Source organism: Natrix helvetica (genome assembly GCF_964273705.1).
Source record: "Natrix helvetica genome assembly, chromosome: Z".
NCBI lineage: Eukaryota > Metazoa > Chordata > Lepidosauria > Squamata > Natricidae > Natrix > Natrix helvetica.
This window is the reverse complement of record NC_138554.1, coordinates 4,267,375-4,288,337: the sequence shown is the minus strand read 5'-3', so window position 1 is coordinate 4,288,337 and position 20,963 is coordinate 4,267,375. Positions and strand designations below refer to the sequence as shown.

The window sequence follows — 20,963 nt, the reverse complement described above, 5'->3', positions numbered from 1 at the left end:
TTTTATAATGTTATTTATTTTATTTTATGAAGTCTTTTCCTCCCAAAGCAGCTCTTGAATCAGAGCCCGCGATGTCTTTGCTTGGGTCCCCTTGAAGCTTGACGGAGGCTACGGTGGATTTCAACTCCTGCCCCGCAGCGCCCTGGGCTTTTTTGATCTTGCATTTCTTCCTCTTTCTGACTCATTCTGAATTATGAAGCAATCCCTCAGCAAAGACAGGGAGCTGAATCAGTTAATTGGCCTGCTGGGGGAAGGAGTGGGTTGGACTGGGAGCGATAACTGCTCGGTCCGGTCGATAAGACCCAAAGTCCCAGATAAGAGGTTTTTTTTTCCTGAAGCACAGCAGTTACTTATCCAGCCTTGGGGCTTTCTCGATGGCGTGGACTACAAGTCCCATCGTTCAGCCGGTTGTCCACTACAATCCTTCTTACAGTGACTGCTCAGAAGTCTGTTTTCACCCAGTCCATATGTGATTTTTCTTGCTTAAATGTAGACTCGACTTTTCTCTACCTTCAATTTCATTTTCTTAGAGAGGGCCCAGGGTTCGAATCTGTCGAGATCCATCTGGATCTGGACCTATCATCTAGGGTGCGTGACACCCCCTCCCCCACGACCCATTTTGGGCCTAGTAAGCCTCCCTGCAGCCTCCTGGGAGCAAAAACAGGCCATGGGGAGGGGGGGGGAACGCTGCAACTCCTCACGCCCCGTTTTGGGCCTAGTAGGCCTCCCTGCAGCCTCCTGGGAGCAAAACAGGCTGTGGGGAGGGGGGGATGCTGGAACTCCTCACACCCTGTTTTGGGCCTAGTAGGCCTCCCTGCAGCCTCCTGGGAGCAAAAACAGGTTGTGGGGAGGGGGAAGCGCTGCAACTCCTCACACCCTATTTTGGGCCTAGTAGGCCTTCCTGCAGCCTCCTGGGACTAAAAGCAGTCCATGGGAGGGGGGGATGCTGCAACTCCTCACGCCCTGTTTTGGGCCGAGTAGGCCTTCCTGCAGCCTCCTGGGACTAAAAGCAGGCCATGGGGGGTGGGGGGAGGCGTTGCAGCTCCTCACAACCTGTTTTGGGCCGAGTAGGCCTTCCTGCAGCCTCCTGGGACTAAAAGCAGTCCATGGGAGGGGGGGATGCTGCAACTCCTCACGCCCTGTTTTGGGCCGAGTAGGCCTTCCTGCAGCCTCCTGGGACTAAAAGCAGGCCATGGGGGGTGGGGGGAGGCGTTGCAGCTCCTCACAACCTGTTTTGGGCCGAGTAGGCCTTCCTGCAGCCTCCTGGGACTAAAAGCAGGCCAGGGGGGGGGGGGAGGCGCTGCAACTCCTCACGGCCTGTTTTGGGCCTAGTAGGCCTTCCTGCAGCCACCTGGGAGCAAAAACAGGTTGTGGAGAGGGGGAGGCGCTGCAACTCCTCACGCCCTGTTTTGGGCCTAGTAGGCCTTCCTGCAGCCTCCTGGGAGCAAAAACAGGCCGTGGGAAAGAGGGGGCGCTGCAAGTCCTCACGCTCCGTTTTGGGCCTAGTAGGCCTCCCTGCAGCCTCCTGGGAGCAAAAACAGGCCGTGGGGAAGAGGGGGCGCTGCAAGTCCTCACGCTCCGTTTTGGGCCTAGTAGGCCTCCCTGCAGCCTCCTGGGAGCAAAAACAGGCCGTGGGGGGGCGCTGCAACTCCTCGCACCCTGCTTTGGGCCGAGTAGGCCTCCCTGCAGCCTCCTGGGAGCAAAAACAGGCCGTGGGGAGGGGGGGACGCTGCAACTCCTCAAGCCCTGTTTTGGGCCTAGTAGGCCTTCCTGCAGCCTCCTGGGAGTAAAAACAGGCCGTGGGGAGGGGGGGACGCTGCAACTCCTCACACCCCGTTTTGGGTCGAGTAGGCCTCCCTGCAGCCTCCTGGGAGCAAAAACAGGCCGTGTGGGGCGCTGCAACTCCTTGCACCCTGCTTTGGGCCGAGTAGGCCTTCCTGCAGCCTCCTGGGACCAAAAACAGGCCGTGCGGGGCGCTGCAACTCCTCGCGCCCCGTTTTGGGCCGAGTAGGCCTTCCTGCAGCCTCCAGGGACCAAAAACAGGGCAGGGGTGCTGTGCTCTCCCCATGCATGTGTGTGTGACCCTCTTGACCCCCAGCCTACCGGCAGAGACCCAAAAATCAGATGTTCGGCGGGAGGTGAACCCGCATACGCGGTGGAGCTAAACTGGGGCAATGGCTCACGTGTCCGCAGAGAGGTTGCCATAGATGTCTAGATCCCTCATGGATCTAGAGCCAAAAAGCCCAAAGTGGCACGCGAAGCCATGTCACCCGGCACGCGCAGGCTTGCCCGTTTGCCTTCTGGGTTTCTGGCGTGCATGCACACACACACCATGCACGACGATCAATTGACCTTCGTGCACACGACGGTGCCAAAAACCAGTGTGCCCAAGCGCGCCAGCTAGTTGATTGTCGGGCGCACATGGACGCTAGAACCCAGAAACTTGGCTTTTCTGTAGCGCAATCCCTTTGCGCACATGGCAGTGCTGAACCCCGCCCTGCACATGCCAGCTGATCGGCAGGCAGGCCTGCACACTAGAACCCGAACATTCAGCTATTTTGGTGTGCGGACCTCCAATCCAATATGCCAGCTACCAGACAATCATTGCCAGCGAGCGCCGCGAAGTTAAATCCAGGCGGGAGACGCCATAAGCTTCCTGGTTATCACAAGTTCAAAGATGCAGAACAGAAATTAACTTGTTTATCCAGATCTTATTGCTTTTTTTTTCTTTTTAAATGTTCTTCTCTTCTAACCTTGATCTTTAGCCCAAGAACGAGTTGTTGTGTCTTGGGAGATTCTGGAAGATTTGGCTCGGAGCCAGATGGCCAAACCCCACCTATTCCCATCCACTCCCCAGGACGAGAAGAGAGTGCGTTGAGCCAAGGACCAGCCTCCAAGCTATAAATTCCAAGTTCAAGACACCACTTTCTTTTTTGCTTTCTTTTTTAAATTAATTAAACGCGTTTACCTTTAAAAACGGGGGGAAATGCAACAAAAAAAGAAAAAAAAACAAGACAAATATAACAGTATAAAAAAAGTTCTGTATCGGCATACATGTTTAGCCTTTGTAGTTCTCCATTCTCCATTGCCGTCCTATCGGTTTTAACCTCTGTAATAGTGTAATAACAGTTGTATCGTAATAATATTAATTGTTCATATCACCATTATATTTACATTGGGGTCCATACTTTAAATTTGATAGTAATTAGTCACTTTGGTTAAATTTCATTCACTACTTGTTTAGAAAAAACACAAACAAAGACTTCTGTTTTCTAGCCGCTTATAAATTCTAGTCCCATATTTGATAGAAATCCGATTCGTCTCTTTCTTTTAATTCCATTCATTCTTTTAATTTCAAGACACCCCTTTCTAACTCCTTGCAGACGTTTCACGACCAAACTAGGTAACATCATCAGTGCTATAGTAGAAGTGGGTGGGGTCTGTGGAGAGGACAGAACAGGGAGGAGGAGAAGGACTGTGGGGTCCTTGGTGCTCTCTGAACTTTGATGGTTTCCTTGCGGCGTTTCATGATCCAACTAGGTAACGTCATCAGATGTGAATGGGGTTTGTGGAGAGGAGGAGGAGGACTTTCCTTGGTGCTCTCTGAGCTTGGTGGTTTCCTTGCAGACGTTTTATGATCCAACTAGGTAACATCATCCGTGCTAGACGTGAATGGGGTTTATGGAGAGGAGGAAGAGGACAACGACAACTATGGAGTCCTGCATAGACGACAACTATGGAGTCCTTTTCTTTCATGATCCAACTAGGTAACATCAGAGGAGGAGGAGGAGGAGGAGGAGGAGGAGGAGGAGGAGGAGGAGGAGGAGGAGGAGGAGGAGGAGGAGGACTGTAGAGTCCTTAGTGCTCTCTGAGCTTGATGTTTTCTTGCAGACATTTCATGACCCAATTAGGTAACATCATCAGAACAAGAGGAGGAGGAGGAGGAGGAGGAGGAGGAGGAGGAGGACGACGATGACAACTGTAGAGTCCTTAGTGCTCTCTGAGCTTGATGTTTTCTTGCAGACATTTCATGACCCAATTAAGTAACATCATCAGAACAAGAGGAGGAGGAGGAGGAGGAGGAGGAGGAGGAGGAGGGGGGGGGAGGGGGAGGAGGGGGAGGAGGAGGAGGAGGAGGAGGAAGAGAAGAACTGTGGAGTCCTTAGTGCTCTCTAAGCTTGATGTTTTCTTGCAAACATTTCATGACCCAACTAGATAACATCATCAACGCTAGGAGGGAGTGGGGTTTGCTCCCTGTTGATATAATAGGTATATCAAGGTTTCACGTCAAGGGACCATCAAGAAACACCCCACAAGACTGACAAGACAAGCCCTGTGTCTATAAACGGAGAGAAAACCCCCGCTCCCTGCTAGCAACTGCTGACATTCCTAGTTGGGTCACGCAACATCTGCAAGGAAATCAACCCAGCTCAGAGAGCAACCAGGGTCTCACCCCCCCAGCCGCAAGCTCAACCCTCCATCGCGTCTGGTGCGGGCAGTGGCTCAGATCCAACAGATCTCTCTGACCGCCAACAGGGGGCCTCCTGCTCCCAAGAACGCCAGCTTCCATCTCCAACTTGGGCCGGAGACCTAAGGGGGGGGGAGAGCAGCGGGTGGTGGTGGTGGAACAGCCTCGAGTCGAGAGGTTAGCTCTGCGGTGAATTCCTAGACGAGCTTTATCAAGTGACCACAGCTCCAGAGGTCAGGATGGAGGACGGCATTCAAAACATCAGCCCGGGGTTGTCTCGGGTGACGAGAAAAGGACCTTTCGTTCCATCTTTTGCGGCTCGCCTCAGCTCAGCCTCCAGCTTCGGCTTTCGGTTGGATTTGGGGAGCTAAAGTCAGGGACGTGGGCGGCTCCGGAAGAGGCAGAGAGAGAGAGAGGTTTCGGCTGTGTTTGGCCTTCGCTCTGGTCTTTACCCCGCGCAAACTCGGCGGCCGTCCCCCCAGCCCCGGCTCCGAGCATCCGTCCTTTTCGATCGATCAATCCGAATAGAGCTAGAAGGGACCCTTGGAGGTCTTCTAATCCAGGCCTCACCAAGCTTACGGACCTCAGGGACCACTTAAAATTCATAATTTTAAATCCCGCGGGCCGCTAATATGATCTGCCTAATGACCGGCTAGGTGGGCATGCGACTGGGTGGGCGTGGCCAACTTGCTGTCACTCATGGCGAGGGGTACCTCCCAGCCACTCCTCGCCTGCCCGCCGGGGCTCCTTAGGGCCCCAACAAGAAGGAGTTGTTGGAGCTAAGCAGCCCCCACGAGAAAGAGTTGGCAAAACAGCTCGGTTCAAATTGGATCTGACCGAGAAGGAAGCTCAGCAGAAGCACCCCACTGAGGACTAGGAGCATAGGATTTCCAAGCAGAGGGAAGACCTGCGGGAGTGCAAGGCAAGCAGAGGGAAGACCTGCGGGAGTGCAAGGCCTGGAGGCTCAGCGGGCTGAGATGGTCGGCCAGTTCCAGGCCATGATGCTATCCCACTGGAACGAGGCCCTCCGGCTCTTCGCCACCAGCGATGTTTCTCTCCAGCCTTCGCCCAAAGCCCCTCACCAAGAGCCCGAAGCAGACCCCAAGTCGGAATTTCTGCCCCCCCCAGTCCGACCCGCGGATAAAGACCCTGAAGAGGAAGACTCTCTGCAGCAACACAAGCGTTCATTGCACATATCCAGCCCAGGGGCCGTCGCTTTGAGGACCCCTGATTTAGTGCAATATAAAAAAAATGCACATGATTTTTCTGCGGACCAGCAAAATTTTCTTGCCGACCACCGGTGGTCCACGGACCACCAGTTGGTAACCACTGTTCTACCACAACCCCCTGCTCAAGCAGGAGACTCTCGACCACAGGGGTGTCAAACTCCCATTTCGTTGAGGGTCGCATCAGGGTTGTGTGTTTGACCTCAGGTGGGCGCGGCCAGCTTGAGGTCACTTATGGGGGAGGCGCTAGTGGCCCGAGCACTCTGCCAGCAAAAACAGAGTCCCGAGCTCCGTTTTCAGCTGTGATGGCCTCCTGCAGCCCTCTGCCAGTGAAAGTGGAGCTCAGGAGGACCGTTTTGCCGTTTCCAGGGTGGCAGGCCAGATCTAAAAACCCTGTGGGCCGAAACCCGGGCCCCCGGACCTTGAGTTTGACACCCCATTCCAGACAAGCGGCTGTCCAGTCTCTTCAAAACGTCCATTGATGGAGCACCCGCAATTTCTGGTGGCAAGCTGTTCCGTTGGTTAATTGCCCTCACTGTTAAGAAGTTTCTCCTTAATTACAGGTTGCTTCTCTCCTTGAGGAGTTTTCATATCCATTGTTTTCTGTCCTGTCCTTGGGGGCTTTGGAAAACAAATTGAACCCCTCCTCTTTGTGGCAGCCTCTCAAATACTGGAATATTGCCATCATGACACCCCCCCACCCCCACCCCAAATCCTTCTTTTCTCTAGACCAGCCACGCCCAATTCCTCCAACCGTTCTTTGCATAGCGTTTAGTCTCTGGGCTTTTAATCCTCTTCGTTGCTCTTCTCTGCACTTTTTCTAAACTCTCAAGATCTTTTTTTTTTTTTTTTGTAACGTTGGTGACCAAAATTGGATGCAGGGCTCCAGGTGTGGTCTTACTAAGGGTTTACAAAGCTGTTGGAAGAAACCGGCGTGCAGTTACAATGGTCACAGCTTGCTGCGGTCACAGCATCGTCACTTCTGATCTTCCCTGACGGCTTCCAATAAAGCCAAGTCAATGAGGAAAGCAGCCGCCACCTGATGGTGTGCTTAATACAATAATAGAATACAATAGCAGAGTTGGAAAGGGACCTTGGAGGTCTTCTAGTCCAACCCCCCCTTGCTTAGGCAGGAAACCCTATACCGTTTCCGACAAATGGCTATCCAACATCTTCTTAAAGACTTCCAGGGTTGGGGCATTCACAACTTCCGGAGGCAAATTCAGTTCCACTGATTAATTGTTCTAACTGTCAGGAAATTTCTCCTCAGTTCTAAGTTGCTTCTCTCCTTGATTAGTTTCCACCCATTGCTTCTTGTCCTGCCTTCAGGAGCTTTGGAGAATAGCTCGACTGCCTCTTCTTTGGGGCAAACCCTGAGATATTGGAACACTGCTATCATGTCTCCCCTAGTCCTTCTTTCTCTTAAGCTAGACATACCCAGTTCCTGCAACCGTTCTTCATATGCTTTAGCCTCCAGTCCCCTAATCATCTTTGTTGCTCTTCTCTGCACTCTTTCTAGAGTCTCCACATCTTTTCTACATCGTGGCGACCAGAACTGAATGCAGTATTCCAAGTGTGGCCTTACCAAGGCATTATAAAATGGTATTAACACTTCATGTGATCTTGATTCTCTGTTGATGCAACCTAGAACTGTGTTGGCTTTTTGGGCAGCTGCTGCACACGGCTGGCTCCTATTTAAATGGTTGTCCACTAGGACTCCAAGATCCCTCTCATAGTTACTACTGTTGAGCAAGGTACCACCTATACTGTCCCTGTGCATTTCGTTTTTCCTGCCTAAATGTAGAACCTTATTCTTTTCACCACTGAATTTCATTTTATTAGATAGTGCCCAATGTTCAAGTTTGTCAAGATCCTTCTGTATTTTTAGCCTGTCTTCTGGAGTGTTGGCTATTCCTGCCAGCTTGGTGTCATCTGCAAATTTGATGAGTTCCCCATTTGTTCCCTCATCCAAATCATTGATGAAGATGTTGAAGTGCACTGGGCCCAAAACAGAGCCTTGGGGTACTCCACTGCATACCTCCCTCCATGTAGATGCAGTTCCATTGAGAACTACACGTTGAGTGCGGTTGGTCAGCCAGTTACGAATCCATCTGGTGGTGATGCTGTCCAACCCACATTCTTCTACTTTATCTAGTGGTAGGTTATGGTCTACCTTATCAAAAGCCTTACTGAAGCCCAAGTAAACTATATCGACGGCATTCCTCTGGTCCACTAATTTTGTCCCTTTGTCAAAGAATGCAATAGGATTAGTCTGGCATGATCTGTTTTTGACAAACCCATGTTGGCTTTTGGCTATTACTTTGTTTACTTCGAGGTGTTTGCTAATTTGTTGCTTGATTATCTTTTCCAGAATGTTTCCTGGAATTGAGGTCAGGCTGATAGGTCTGTGGTTTCCTGAATCTGTTTTTTTTTCCTTTTTTGAAGATGGGAACCACATCAGCTCTTTTCCAGTCCTCTGGTAGTTCCCCGGTGTTCCAGGATCTCTGAAAGATCTAGTTCAGTGGTTCTGAGATCTCGTCTGCTAGTTCCTTCAGAACCCTGGGGTGTAATCCATCCGGTCCTGATGATTTGAACTCATCTAGGGTAGACAGGTGCTCACTTACCATTTTCTTCCCTATTTCAACTTATGTTCCTAATCTGATTTTTGTGGTGCTGTTTTTGATCGGTTGGACTGTTTTATCCCCTTGTGTAAAGGCAGATGCAAAACATGAGTTAAATAGTTCTGCTTTCTCCCTGTTGCTTGTCACCGTCTTGCCACTTTCTCCCAGCAATGGACCAATTGTTTCCTTAACTTTTTTCTTGTTTTTAACATGTTGGAAGGAGCTTTTATTTGGTTATTTTTTTTACTTTTGTGGCAAGCCTTCCTTCATTGTGAGCCCTAGCCGGCATGATTCGTCTGGCACGATCTGTTTTGGACAAACCCACGTTGGCTTTTGGCTTTTACTTCGAGGTGTTCGCTAATTTGTTGCTTGATTATCTTTTCCAGAATGTTTCCTGGTATTGAGGTCAGGCTGATAGGCCTGAGGTTTCCTGCATCTATTTTTTTTTCCCCTGAACTGTCGTTGTATACTGAAGATCGCACTGAATTTCATTGTACAAGGTGCAATGACAATGAAGCCAACGAAAAAAAGGGTTCAAGCTCCCAGCATCCACTCTTCCCCTTCCCCTCAACCCGAGCAACTATGTTTTGCTGCCTAAGCCCTCAACCCACACGCCGCCCGTCCCACTCCTGTGTTGCAACCGCGTGGCTTTCGGTGAGGATCCTGATGCTGCACTTCTCGCCGTCTGCTTCCAGACAGCGCTTGCCAATTCAGCAGGCTCTGCCTGGCCCTCGGCTGAAGAAGCCGGGTTCCGGAAAACAACCCCCTAAATAAAAGAGGGAAGAGGAGCGCGAGCAGCAGAAAAGACCTGGGAGGTCACCAGACTTTGAGTCACGATGGGAAGAGATTCTCAAGTCATGCAAGTCACAGTTTTTCAGGAGGCAACTGAGCTTTCTTGTTTTTTTTTCTTTTTGAAGACGTTTCGCTTCTCATCCAAGAAGCTCTGACTGGATAGGGGTGGGGAGAAACAGACGTCCTTGCAGGCAGCTGGTCCTTTGCATCCTTTTTAGAGGGTCTTTGAAGCACATCTGTGTCCTCAGGGCCACCAGAGTAGCTCTCCTGATTCAGGTAGTCTGCAATTTTCCCTCTGGAAATTCATTCTGCGTTCACCCCAAATTGCATAGCTGAAATGCAGCGGAGTACCCCAAGGCTCTGTTTTAGGCCCAGGACTCTTCAACATCTTCATCAATGATTTGGATGAGGGGATAAATGGGGAACTCATCAAATTTGCAGATGACACCAAGCTGGCAGGAATAGCCAACACTCCAGAAGATAGGCTTAAGATACAGAAGGATCTTGACAAACTTGAACATTGGGCACTATCTAACAAAATGAAATTCAATGGTGAAAAGAGTAAGGTTCTACATTTAGGCAACAAAATGGAATGCACAGGTACAGTATAGGTGGCACCTTGCTCAGTAGTAGTAACTGTGAAAGGGATCTTGGAATCCTAGTGGACAACCATTTAAATAGGAGCCAGCCGTGTGCAGCAGCTGCCAAAAAAGCCAACACAGTTCTAGGCTGCATCAACAGAGGGATTGAATCAAGGTCACGTGAAGGGTTAATACTACTTTATAAGGCCTTGGTAAAGCCACACTTGGAATACTGCATTCAGTTTTGGTCACCACACTGTAAAAAAGATGTGGAGACTCTAGAAAGAGTGCAGAGAAGAGCAACAAAGAGGATTAGGGGACCGGAGACTAAAACATAGGAAGAACGTTTGCAGGAACTGGGTATGTTTAGCTTAAGAGAAAGAAGGACTAGGGGAGACATGATAGCATTGTTCCAATATCTCAGGGGTCGCCACAAAGAAGAGGGAGTCAAATTATTCTCCAAGGCACCTGAGGGTAGAACAAGAAGCAATGGGTGGAAACTAATCAAGGAGAGAAGCAACTTAGGAGAAACTTCCTGACAGTGAGAACAATTCATCAGGGGAACAGAAGTTGCCTACAGAAGTTGTGAATGCCCCAACACTGGAAGTCTTTAAGAAGATGTTGGATAAACCATTTATCTGAAGTGGTATAGGGTTTCCTGCCTAGGCAGGGGGTTGGACTAGAAGACCTCTAAGGTCCCTTCCGACTCTGCTAATGTATTGTATTGTAAATTGGTAGGGATTCTCAGTCATCCAGGTCACGGTTGTCCCAAAGGTGCTTTTCAGAAGGCAACTGGTCTTCTTGTTTTTTTTTTCTTTTGAAGATGTTTTGCTTCTCATCCAAGAAGCTTCTTCAGCTCTGATAGGATATTGGAAAATGGTAGGATTTCTATTCCTTGCAGACAAGCTGGTCATTTGCAGCCTTTTAGAGGGTTGTTAAAGCACTTGGAAGTTTATCTGTGCCCTCGGGGTCACCTGAAGTGTGCAAATAGTTCCTGTAGTCTTAGAACTAAGAACTAAGCAACTTAGAACTAAGGAGACATTTCCTGACAGTTGGGACAATTCATCAGTGGAGCAACTCGCCTCCAGAATGAAAAACTCTGTAAGTTTTTGAAAGAAGAGGTTGGATAACCATTTGCCCGAAGTGGTGTAAGGTTTCCTGCCCGAGCAGGGGGTTGGACTAGAAGGCCTCCAAGGTCCCTTCCAAGTCTTGTTATTCAGAAATCACGTCTCTGGAGCTTGGAACTTTCAAAAGAGGACTTGTCTCGCACTGAACCCTCCCCAAATCCGGGACCGATCAAAGAAAGGAGGGAGGGGTGTGTGGAAAAAGCCTTATCACAGATGCCTGACTCATTGGCCCACCAGGAGAATGGGATCAGGATAAGGGGGAAAATAAGCAGGTCCTGTCTGGGGGGGGGGGGGGGGAAACGTCCTATGATAAAGAGGCGAGGTAACTACATTCTATCCCTGCCACGCCAAATGCAAGCGGGGAAAAAAAACGGTTGAAGATGCAACTCTGAGAGGCTCACGGTTTCAAACAGAAAGCCCTTGTGGGTCTTTGGGACAAAGTTGGCATCTTAATCATTTCAGGATTCGATGCCTCAACTAAAGGCGTTGCAGGAGAAAAGAGAAGGAAGGTCAGGGCAAGATAAGAGCAGAGAGAAAGAGAGAGAGAGATTAGATACCAGAGCAGCGATCTGCCCTTCGCTCTGCTTGAAATCAAGCTGTGGCAGAGCCAAGAATCTATCCGAATTCCTCCCTGGTGTTCTGACTGAGTTCAGTGCCGTGGCAGGCCTGGATCGCCGCCGATTCCAGTGACCTGGGCCGTCAAACCATGACCGGTTCGGCTGAACTGGTCCCAACACACCTTTGGATCGAAGCCACGATGGATAAGCTTGCGTTCCGATTCACGCTTCGTTCCAAACCAGCATCCTAGCTTTTACAAGAGGTTCCCTGTCTTAACTCACGCTTGAGGAGCCCTTGGTGCTCTCTGTGAGCTTGGGTGTTTTCTTGCAGATGTCTCATGACCCAACTAGGGAAGAGCATCAGGGTTAGAAGAGAGTGGAGTTTGGGGAGTGGAAGAGGAGGAGGACTGATGGATCCTTGTATTCGGACCGAGGCTTCCCGAGAGCAGGAAGCAAACTCCTGGTCCCGACAAAACCCCCTTTTATTCATTGGCTGCGAATTCTGCTCATTCACACCCAGCAAAGTCTTTCGAGGGAGGATTTACAGTCACAGACCTTATCTGGCTTGGAAAGCTGCCAGGCCAAGATCTGCAAAACCTTGGCAAGGAGTCTCGGAGAGTCACGAACCAATGAAGGGAATTGATTGTCTCCTGCAAACTCCACTCCCCTGGCGCTCCCTCTTTTATTTCCTCTGGGAGGGGACATTCATCGTCCACCTGTGGCCTTACTCCCAAGTCGACCCCTGTTCTTTAGCTGTTCCCTTCGTCTGGCCACTCTGCGCATGCGCACCCTGGGAACAGGCTCCAGCTGTTCTTCTGCCTCACTGATGTCTGACTCTGAAGGCAGCTGATAACTGGCAAACGGCCCTGGCCCCCTCTCTGCCTCCGACACAGAGCCCTCATCAGAGCCTTCCCCAGACTCCAGGACTGGCCCATGTTCCTCCCCAACCTCCTCACTGTCTGAATCTGCTTCTCAGCTGGCTGCTGGCAGGCTGCGACACAGATGTCTCATGCGCCAACTGGGGAATAGTATCAGTGCTAGAAGAGAGCGGGGTTTGCGAAGTGGAAGAGGAGGAGAAGGACTGATGCATCCTTGGGTGTCCTCTGAGCTTGGTGGTTTTATCACAGACATTTCATGACCCCACTATGTAACCTCATCAATGCTAGGGAACAAACTAAGTAATGTCGTCAGGAGCACTGATAATGTTACCTAGCACTCATCTGAGCCTTCCCAAGACTCTGGGACTGGCCCATGCTCCACCCCAACCTCCTCACTGTCCAAATCTGCTGCCAGCTCCGCCGGCTGCTGGCAGGCCACAACACTTGGGAAGCTCAGAGACCTTCTCAAGAAGGTCCCTCCAGGGCTCCAGAAATCTGAACCATGATTAGAGGTGAGCAGGAGGTCATCCTCCTCCCCGTAACCTCAACTCACCCGCCCACCACAACCCACCCCGCGATGAGACACTCACAGATGCAGACAGCAGCCAGGAGACGTCCGGCCAGGTACGGCGCCTCGCAGGATGGGAAAAACGGTTGTATCAAGTAGTTGGCGAAAGTGATGGCGATGACCGCTTGGCTGGTGGGCTCGATGATGAGCAGGGAGGTCCACAGGCGGATGAAGGCCGGCAGCTGGCCGAAGGCCTCCAAAATGTAGGCGTAGCTGGCCCCCGACTTTTTGATGGTGGTGCCCAGCTCGGCGTAACAGAGGGCCCCGAAGACAGAGAAGAGACCCCCCACGGCCCAGATGACGAGGGAGAGTCCGTAAGAGGCGCTGTAGGATAAGACCCCCTTGGGTGAGACGAAGATGCCCGAGCCAATCATGTTGCCCACGATCAGACAGACGCCGTTGAGTAGCGAGATCTCCTTCTTCAACTGCATAGCCTCCTCGGAGGACGATCCGGAAGACGGCAACTTCTCATCAGACGCTGTCTTGGCGGGGGGGTCCTCTTGCGTGCCCGCCACCACATACTGGCCGGACCTGGTCATGGCTGGTCAAAGGAGAGAAGAGAGCTCGGTTAACTGCCATGGCTGGAAGGAACACCCCTCCTCCCTATGTCCCCCAAAGTGGGGGGTTTGTCCCTTTTTTTCGGAGTCAGACAATATCTTTTTACAGGTAGTCCTGCAATCCCTCAATCCATAATTGACAAGCAAAGACTGTGATCCCTCAATCCGTAATTGACAAGCAAAGACTATCATCCCTTAATCCGTAATTGACAAGCAAAGACTGCGATCCCTCAATCCGTAATTGAGAAGCAAAGACTGTAATCCCTCATTCTGTAATTGACAAGCAAAGACTGCGATCCCTCAATCCGTAATTGACAAGCAAAGACTGTGATCCCTCATTCTGTAATTGACAAGCAAAGACTGCGATCCCTCAATCTGTAATTGAGAAGCAAAGACTGTGATCCCTCATTCTGTAATTGACAAGCAAAGACTGTGATCCCTCATTCTGTAATTGACAAGCAAAGACTGCGATCCCTCAATCCGTAATTGACAAGCAAAGACTGTGATCCCTCATTCTGTAATTGACAAGCAAAGACTGCGATCCCTCAATCTGTAATTGAGAAGCAAAGACTGTGATCCCTCATTCTGTAATTGACAAACGAAGACTGCGATCCCTCAATCCGTAATTGACAAGCAAAGGCTGCGATCCCTCAATCCGTACTTGATAAACAAAGACTGCCATCCCTCAATCCGTACTTGATAAACAAAGACTGCGATCCTCAGCGCGAGAAAAGGTTTTTAAAAATTGCTTTTTCCCCCCAGTGCGGTTGTAATTTGGAACAGTCACTAAATGAATTGTGGTCAATCAAAGACCACCTGTGCTTTCCCCAACCCGGAGGCCTTCCATTCCACTATCAGCCCTAGTTAAACCAGGCAGGGATTCCATCACATACCGATTTGAGGAACGTGGTTTTAAAACCACGCTGTTTTTGGCGAAAGGGAAGGCTGCGGATTACAAACTCGGTTTGGCTCGGTGTGAAATTCACCACTGGATTGGATTCAGACAGAGTTGGGTAATGCTGCAGGCTTCCCAAACCTGGTTTGCTAAATAAATCACAATTGACCGGTTCACGCTGTCAGGGGAAAGGAAAAGAAGAAAGAAAGAAAAGGGGAAGGGGATTAAATGAAAGATAGAATAGGTAGAGGAGAGAGGAGAGGAGAGGAAAGGAAAGGAGAGGAGAGGGGAGGAAAGGAAAGATAGAAAAAGGAGAGGAGAGGAAAGGAAGGAAAGAAAGAAAGAAAAGAGGAAGGGAGAGATAAAAAATAGAAAAAGGAGAGGAGAGGAAAAGAAAGGAAAGGAAAGAAAGGAAAGGAAAGGAAGAAAGAAAGAAAGAAAGAAAGAAAGAAAGAAAGAAAGAAAGAAAGAAAGAAAGAAAAGAGGAAGGGAGAGATGAAAGATAGAAAAAGGAGAGGAGAGGAAAAGAAAGGAAAGAAAAGGGGAGGAAATGAAAGAGAAAAAGGAGAGGAGAGGAAAGAAAGTAAAGGAAAGAAAGGAAGAAAGAAAAGGGGAAGGTGAAATGAAAGATAGAAAAAGGAGAGGAGGAGAGGAAAGAAAGGAAAGGAAAGGACAGGACAGGAAAGGAAAGGAAAGAAAGAAAAGGGAAAGGGGAGGAAATGAAAGATGGAAAAAGTAGAGGAGAAGAGAGGAAAGAAAAGAAGGGAAGGGAAGGGAAAGGAAAGGATGCTAAGCCTAGATCCAAACCTATCAAAAGGAAGAGGAGGAGGAAGAGAAGGAGAAGGAGGAGAAGAAGAAAGGAGGAGGAGGAGGAGAAGAAGAAGGAGAAGGAGAAGGAGAAGAAGAAGAAGAGAAAAGAAAAGAAAAGAAGAGGAGGAGGAGGAGAACTGTCTAAGAGACGAACTGAGTAGGACTCACCGGTTCTGGGCTTGGCTTTCCCCCTGTTGAACTGCCCGCCTGCCCTCACGCCAGCTTAAGAAGAAAGGATCAGTAAGTTGTCAGGACAGCACTTTTAAGTTGAGGAACTTAGCAGGGTGGCTGGGGGAGGAGTAAGGAGGGAGGGGGGGTGAACCATCGAGTCCAAGGTCCGTCTGGTGCCAGGTCGGGGCGGGGGGGGGGGGAAGCCTACCTCATCCTTTGGATGATAAAAGGCTGCCAGTGCCTACACATTTCCTCACAGCCGTGCCCACGGAGAGAGCAGCGGAGGAGAGCGTTGTGCATTTCCACCCTCCCAGGTCTTATTTCCTGCATCTGCTTTCGGCACCCACGCTCTGCTCCAAAGAGAAGCGGGTCTTTTTCTGCAAATCCTGCTCGATTTGTAGGCTGAACCTTAACAGGGTTCACCTTAGAGCCGCATAACGGAGGGAGCTCCCCTGACTTGTCCCAGCTTCTGCCAGCCTAGCAGGCGAAATTGGTTCTTGCGTGGAATAATCCCACGTATTAAAACCAATCTAACCCACCTTCAAAAGGTGGCTCAGTGGCTAAGACGCTGAACTTGTCGATCAGAAAGCGGTTCGAATCCTTAGCACCACGTAATGGAGTGAGCTCCCGTTACTTGTCCTAGCTTCTGCCAGCCTAGCAGGCGAAATTGGTTCTTGCGTGGAATAATCCCACGTATTAAAACCAATCTAACCCACCTTCAAAAGGTGGCTCAGTGGCTAAGACACTGAACTTGTCGATCAGAAAGCGGTTCGAATCCATAGCACCACGTAACGGAGTGAGCTCCCGTGACTTGTCCCAGCTTCTGCCAGCCTAGCAAGCGAAATTGGTTCTTGTGTGGAATAATCCCACGTATTAAAACCAATCTAACCCACCTTCAAAAGGGACGCGTGGTGGCTCAGCGGCTAAGACGCTGAACTTGTCAATCAGAAAGCAGTTTGAATCCCTAGCACCACGTAACGGAGTGAGCTCCCGTTACTTGTCCCAGCTTCTGCCAACCTAGCAGGCGAGATTGGTTCTTGTGTGGAATAATCCCACGTATTAAAACCAATCTACCCTACCTTCAAAAGGGACGGGTGGTGGCTCAGCAGCTAAGATGCTGAATTTGTCGATCAGAAAGCGGTTCGAATCCCTAGCACCACGTAACAGAGTGAGCTCCCGTGACTTGTCCCAGCTTCTGCCAGCCTAGCAGGTGAAATTGGTTCTTATGTGGAATAATCCCACGTATTAAAACCAATCTACTCCACCTTCAAAAGGGACGCGGTGGCTCAGTGGCTAAGATGCTGAGCTTGTCGATCAAACAGGTTGACAGTTCGGCAGTTCGAATGACAATGTCAACAGCATATAAAGAAAATATGTACAAGATGTTTTACAGGTGGCACTCACCCCCGACGAGAATTGCAAGAATGTTTAAGAATAAATCCGAAAAATGTTGGAAATGTCATCAGATACCGGGTTCGTATTACCATATGTGGTGAATGTGTGCAGAAGCTAAAAAAAATACTGGACTAAAATCCACACATGGTTGGAAAAAACGATAGAAAAACATTTAGACTTTAAATCAGAGATATTTTTATTGGGGATTTTACCAGAAACATATAGTAGAGAATTGAAATATTTGATTGTAAATGTGTTAACGGCGGCTAGAATTGTATTTGCTAAAAACTGGAAAAATGAGAAAATACCAACATAGGAGGAAGTTATTCATAAAATAATGGAATGTGCTGAAATGAGTAAATTGACATTTGAAATTAGAGAACAAGAAGATAAACAATTTTATAAGCTACGGGATGTATTTTACCAATGGTTAGACGAAAAAAATATGGAAATGAAATATGACTGAAAATTTTACAATACAAGAACAATGGAATGCCACAGAATATTTTCAGGTGGCATTTACAATATCTACAATATTGCAGGAACTGTTTTAGATATTTACAATATCTACAATATTGCAGGAACTGGGTATGTTTAGCTTAAGAGAAAGAAGGACTAGGGGAGACATGATAGCATTGTTCCAATATCTCAGGGGTTGCCACAAAGAAGAGGGAGTCAAACTCTTCTCCAAGGCACCTGAGGGTAGAACAAGAAGCAATGGGAGGAAACTAATCAAGGAGAGAAGCAACTTAGAACTGAGGAGAAACTTCCTGACAGTTAGAACAATGAATCAGTGGAACAGAAGTTGCCTCCAGAAGTTGTGAATGCTCCAACACTGGAAGTCTTTAAGAAGATGTTGGATAGCTATTTGTCTGAAACGGTATAGGGTTTCCTGCCTAGGCAGGGGGTTGGACTAGAAGACCTCCAAGGTCCCTTCCAACTCTACTATTGTATTGTAAAATATAATATAAAGATGTCCTATTATTGGATGGATTTAGGAGGCTGTAATGAATTGTGCTAATATAAATTAATTCAAAATTTAGAACAGCTCGTATAAAATGAAGGAATAGTAGTTCTAGTCAAATAAATGATTAATAATGATAGTCATGTATACATATATATTAGATTGATAATGTGAGATTTTATATAAATTGTAAGTGAGGGCTATGGAGAAGAGGCACAAAGGTTTTGTAACCAACAGACTCGCTGGATGCAATTGGAAGATGTTTTTATGTTTTACGTTTTGTTTGTGTACGTTTGCTTATAAAAAATAAACATTCTTTTTGTAAAAAAGAAAAAGAAAAGAAAAGAAGGACTGGGGGGGGGGGACACGATAGCTGTCTCGCAAGATTTGAGGGTGTGTGTGTCAAATGATTCTCCGAAGCACCAAGAAGGCAGGACAAGAAAACAACGGTTGGAAACTCATCAAAAGAGAGAAGCAACTTGAAATTAAGGAGAAACTTCCTAACAGGGAGGACAATTCACCAGTGGAATGGCTTGCCACCAGAAATCCTGGAGGTTTTTAAGATGGTATTTCACTTAAGATGGTATAGGTTCCTCTGCTTGAGTAGGGGGCTGGACTGGAGGACCTCCAAGGTCCCTTCCAGCTCTATTCTATATTCCTGTAATGGCGACCCCAAGGCACGCGGAGCCCTTTCTGCAGGCGCGCAAGCTGTCGCCCCAGCTCAGCTGCACCTCCCGTGTGCGCGCGCCTCCTGCCTGCTAGCTGATTTTCAGGTTTCTGCCGTGAGTGTGCGGGGAGCGGGGCGCATGCGGAAGACATGTGTTCATGCACGAGGGGTGGCAGGTCGTGCTTGCAATCAGGGGAGGGGTATATGTATGCGTGGGGTTGGGAGAAGCGTGGGAGATGTGGTGCGTCCGTCCCCCCCATGGCCCATTTTTGCTCCCAGAAGGCTGCAGGGAGGCCTACTAGGCCCAAAACGGGGCCCGGGAGTCATGTGCGCATGTGCGGGAAGGTCGGGGAGCGCAAGGAGTTGCAGGGGACGGGGAGCGCACGGGGTGTTGTGCCCGCGACGACAAAAAGGTTAGCCATCACTGGTATAGGTTCCAAGGTCCCTTCCAGCTCTATTCTATTGTCAGGTTTCCGAAAGATGCCCTAATTGATTCAGGAGCCTCAAGCCAAGTTTCAAAAGAAAACCAGTCCTTTATTAGGAGCAGCATTTCGGCAACACTCTATATTCTACTCTCCAAAGCTCCTGAAGGCCGGGCAAGAATCAATGGATGGAAACGAATCAAGGAGAGAAGCAACCTGCAATTTCCTGACGAGGAGAACTATTCACCAGTGGAACAGAAGTTGTGGGTCAGTGGTGGGTTCCGGATCCCGTTGCAATTCGTACGGTGCAACGGAGACAGGCGTCCACCACATAAATGCTCACAGCATGCGTGCACGCATGCGCAGCGCGCGCATGCATACTTACTGCCCGCGATGCTCCAGCTGCTCGGCGGAGCGTCGCACAAGATGGCCCCGCGGACCAGATCTAAGCACCCCTGGGCCTTGAGTTTGACACCCCCAGTATAGGGTTTCAGAGCGTTGGACTAGAAGACTAGAAGACCTCCAAGGTCCCTTCCAAAACTCTGTTATTCTGCTCATAACTTCCAAGTTTAAAAGCTCAGTCCCCGAGATCAGCCCAGACTGTGAAATGTTGATACCGAAAGAGGAGAACCTCCGTAGCTCTGGGTTGAACCGTGGGGTCCTTGATGTGCGCCGAGCTCGGCGGTTGGTTTGCAGGCGTTTCATGATCCTACTAGTTGATCCACAAGTTGATCCACTGGGTTAGGGCGAGCGTGTAGTACGATTAAGTAAACATGTTTTGAGCAGAAAATCCTCATTTCCTCTTTGTGGCAGCGAGGGCTCTCAGCATGAGTCAACCTTAAAAGAAGAAGGGGGGAGAGGGGGAGAGAGATAAATGTAAGACGAGGAGGAATCGAAAATAGTTCCGAAACTTAGATTTCTTTTCACCAGCTCAACGCAAATCATTGTGTTGCATTGGCCGGCTGCTCAGTCATAACACACCCTTCATTTTCATTATTCCGTTATTTCGTTGTTTAATTTTGAGAATACCTTTGTGCAATAAAGAATTCTGGAAGCTAAATTTCTCTTTATATTATTTATACTTCTGTTGATTATAGTGGCATATTTATAACTATGAATTATCTTTATATTTAACCCTCTTATATTATTATTGTCACCAGTATATATATGTGTGCGTATCTCTCTCCTCTCTCTACTGTATGTGTGTATGTATATGTCTGTGTGTGTGCGTGTATGTATGTATGTATGTGTGTGTGTGTGTGTGTGTGTGTGTGTGTGTGTGTTGTATTTGTACTGATAAATAAATAAAGGGAGACTAGTATAGATCTATTTCGAGCTAATTAGCTCTCATCAGCTAGCCATACCCTTACTGGGATTTGAACCTGGGCTGTATTATATCTTAGGCAGGAGTCTTAGCCACTAAGCCACAGGCTCGCCTCCTTATCAGTTGAGCCAGGGAAATAGGTATGTATTTGAGGGAGTAGTGACCTTCCTCCCATATTTAGGCATACCAGTGGTTGTAACACAAATACATACATACATACATACATACATACATACATACATACATACATACACACATACCAGTGACGTGTGGTGAGGTTTATAGCTGGTGAGGCTGGTGACGTCATCAGGAAGACGGGGAATGGGACCACGTGTGCTGGAGGCTGAGGCTGCCTCAGCCTCCAGCACACGTGATCCTATTCCCTGCCTTCCTGAGCGCGCTCTGCCGGCTCGCACTCTGCGGTCCCCAACAGCAGCTGCTTTTCAGTGCTTTTCTGTGCATCTGGCGTTTAGGACATCCGGCTATCTACCTAAATGCCAGACGCACAGAAAAGCACTGAAAAGCACTTCGCCTCCAAGCCACTTCGTCTTGATGACGTCACCGCAGCTGCTGGGCGCGGATGGACGGAGGTAGCCAGAGCGGCACCGAGGCGGTCCGGCCGGACGAAAGAGCGAGCGAGCGAGTGATGGAGGATCAGGCAGCCTGATCCTTGGTCACTCACCCGCCAGACTGCCTCGGCGCCACTCTGGCTACCTCCGTCCATCTGCGCTGGGTAGCTGCGGCGACATCATCAAGATGAAGTCCAGCAGAGGCAGCAGAAATGTTGTTGCCGCTCCCGGACTTCGTCTTGATGACGAAGCCACGAAAGCAACTGGGGAACGACGAGAACCTTCCTGCCTCTGCTGGACTTCGTGCACTCCTCGCAACTGCAATATCAGTCCAGAAGCGGCTTTTGTGGCTAATGGGGTTTGGGCTTCCA

General features: G+C 49.1%; 1 protein-coding gene across 5 annotated transcripts in view; it reads right to left on the bottom strand.

Moving 5' to 3' along the window:
* The window catches only part of LOC309381617 (Y+L amino acid transporter 2-like), a 45,188-nt gene that overhangs the window by 20,532 nt on the left and 3,693 nt on the right, over positions 1-20,963 (bottom strand). Inside the window, exons 2-3 of one of the 5 annotated variants that reach the window (XM_081932805.1) lie at positions 19,317-19,536; positions 12,841-13,359 (exon numbers count right to left, since the gene is read on the bottom strand). In XM_081932805.1, the coding sequence (XP_081788931.1) occupies positions 12,841-13,359; positions 19,317-19,404 (607 nt within the window). In that variant the 5' untranslated portion in view covers positions 19,405-19,536. Of the gene's footprint in view, positions 1-12,840; positions 13,360-14,268; positions 14,350-15,248; positions 15,333-19,084; positions 19,261-19,316; positions 19,537-20,963 lie in introns of those variants that run through there. The other 4 variants (XM_081932807.1, XM_081932806.1, XM_081932809.1 and 1 more) reach the window with 4 other exon arrangements.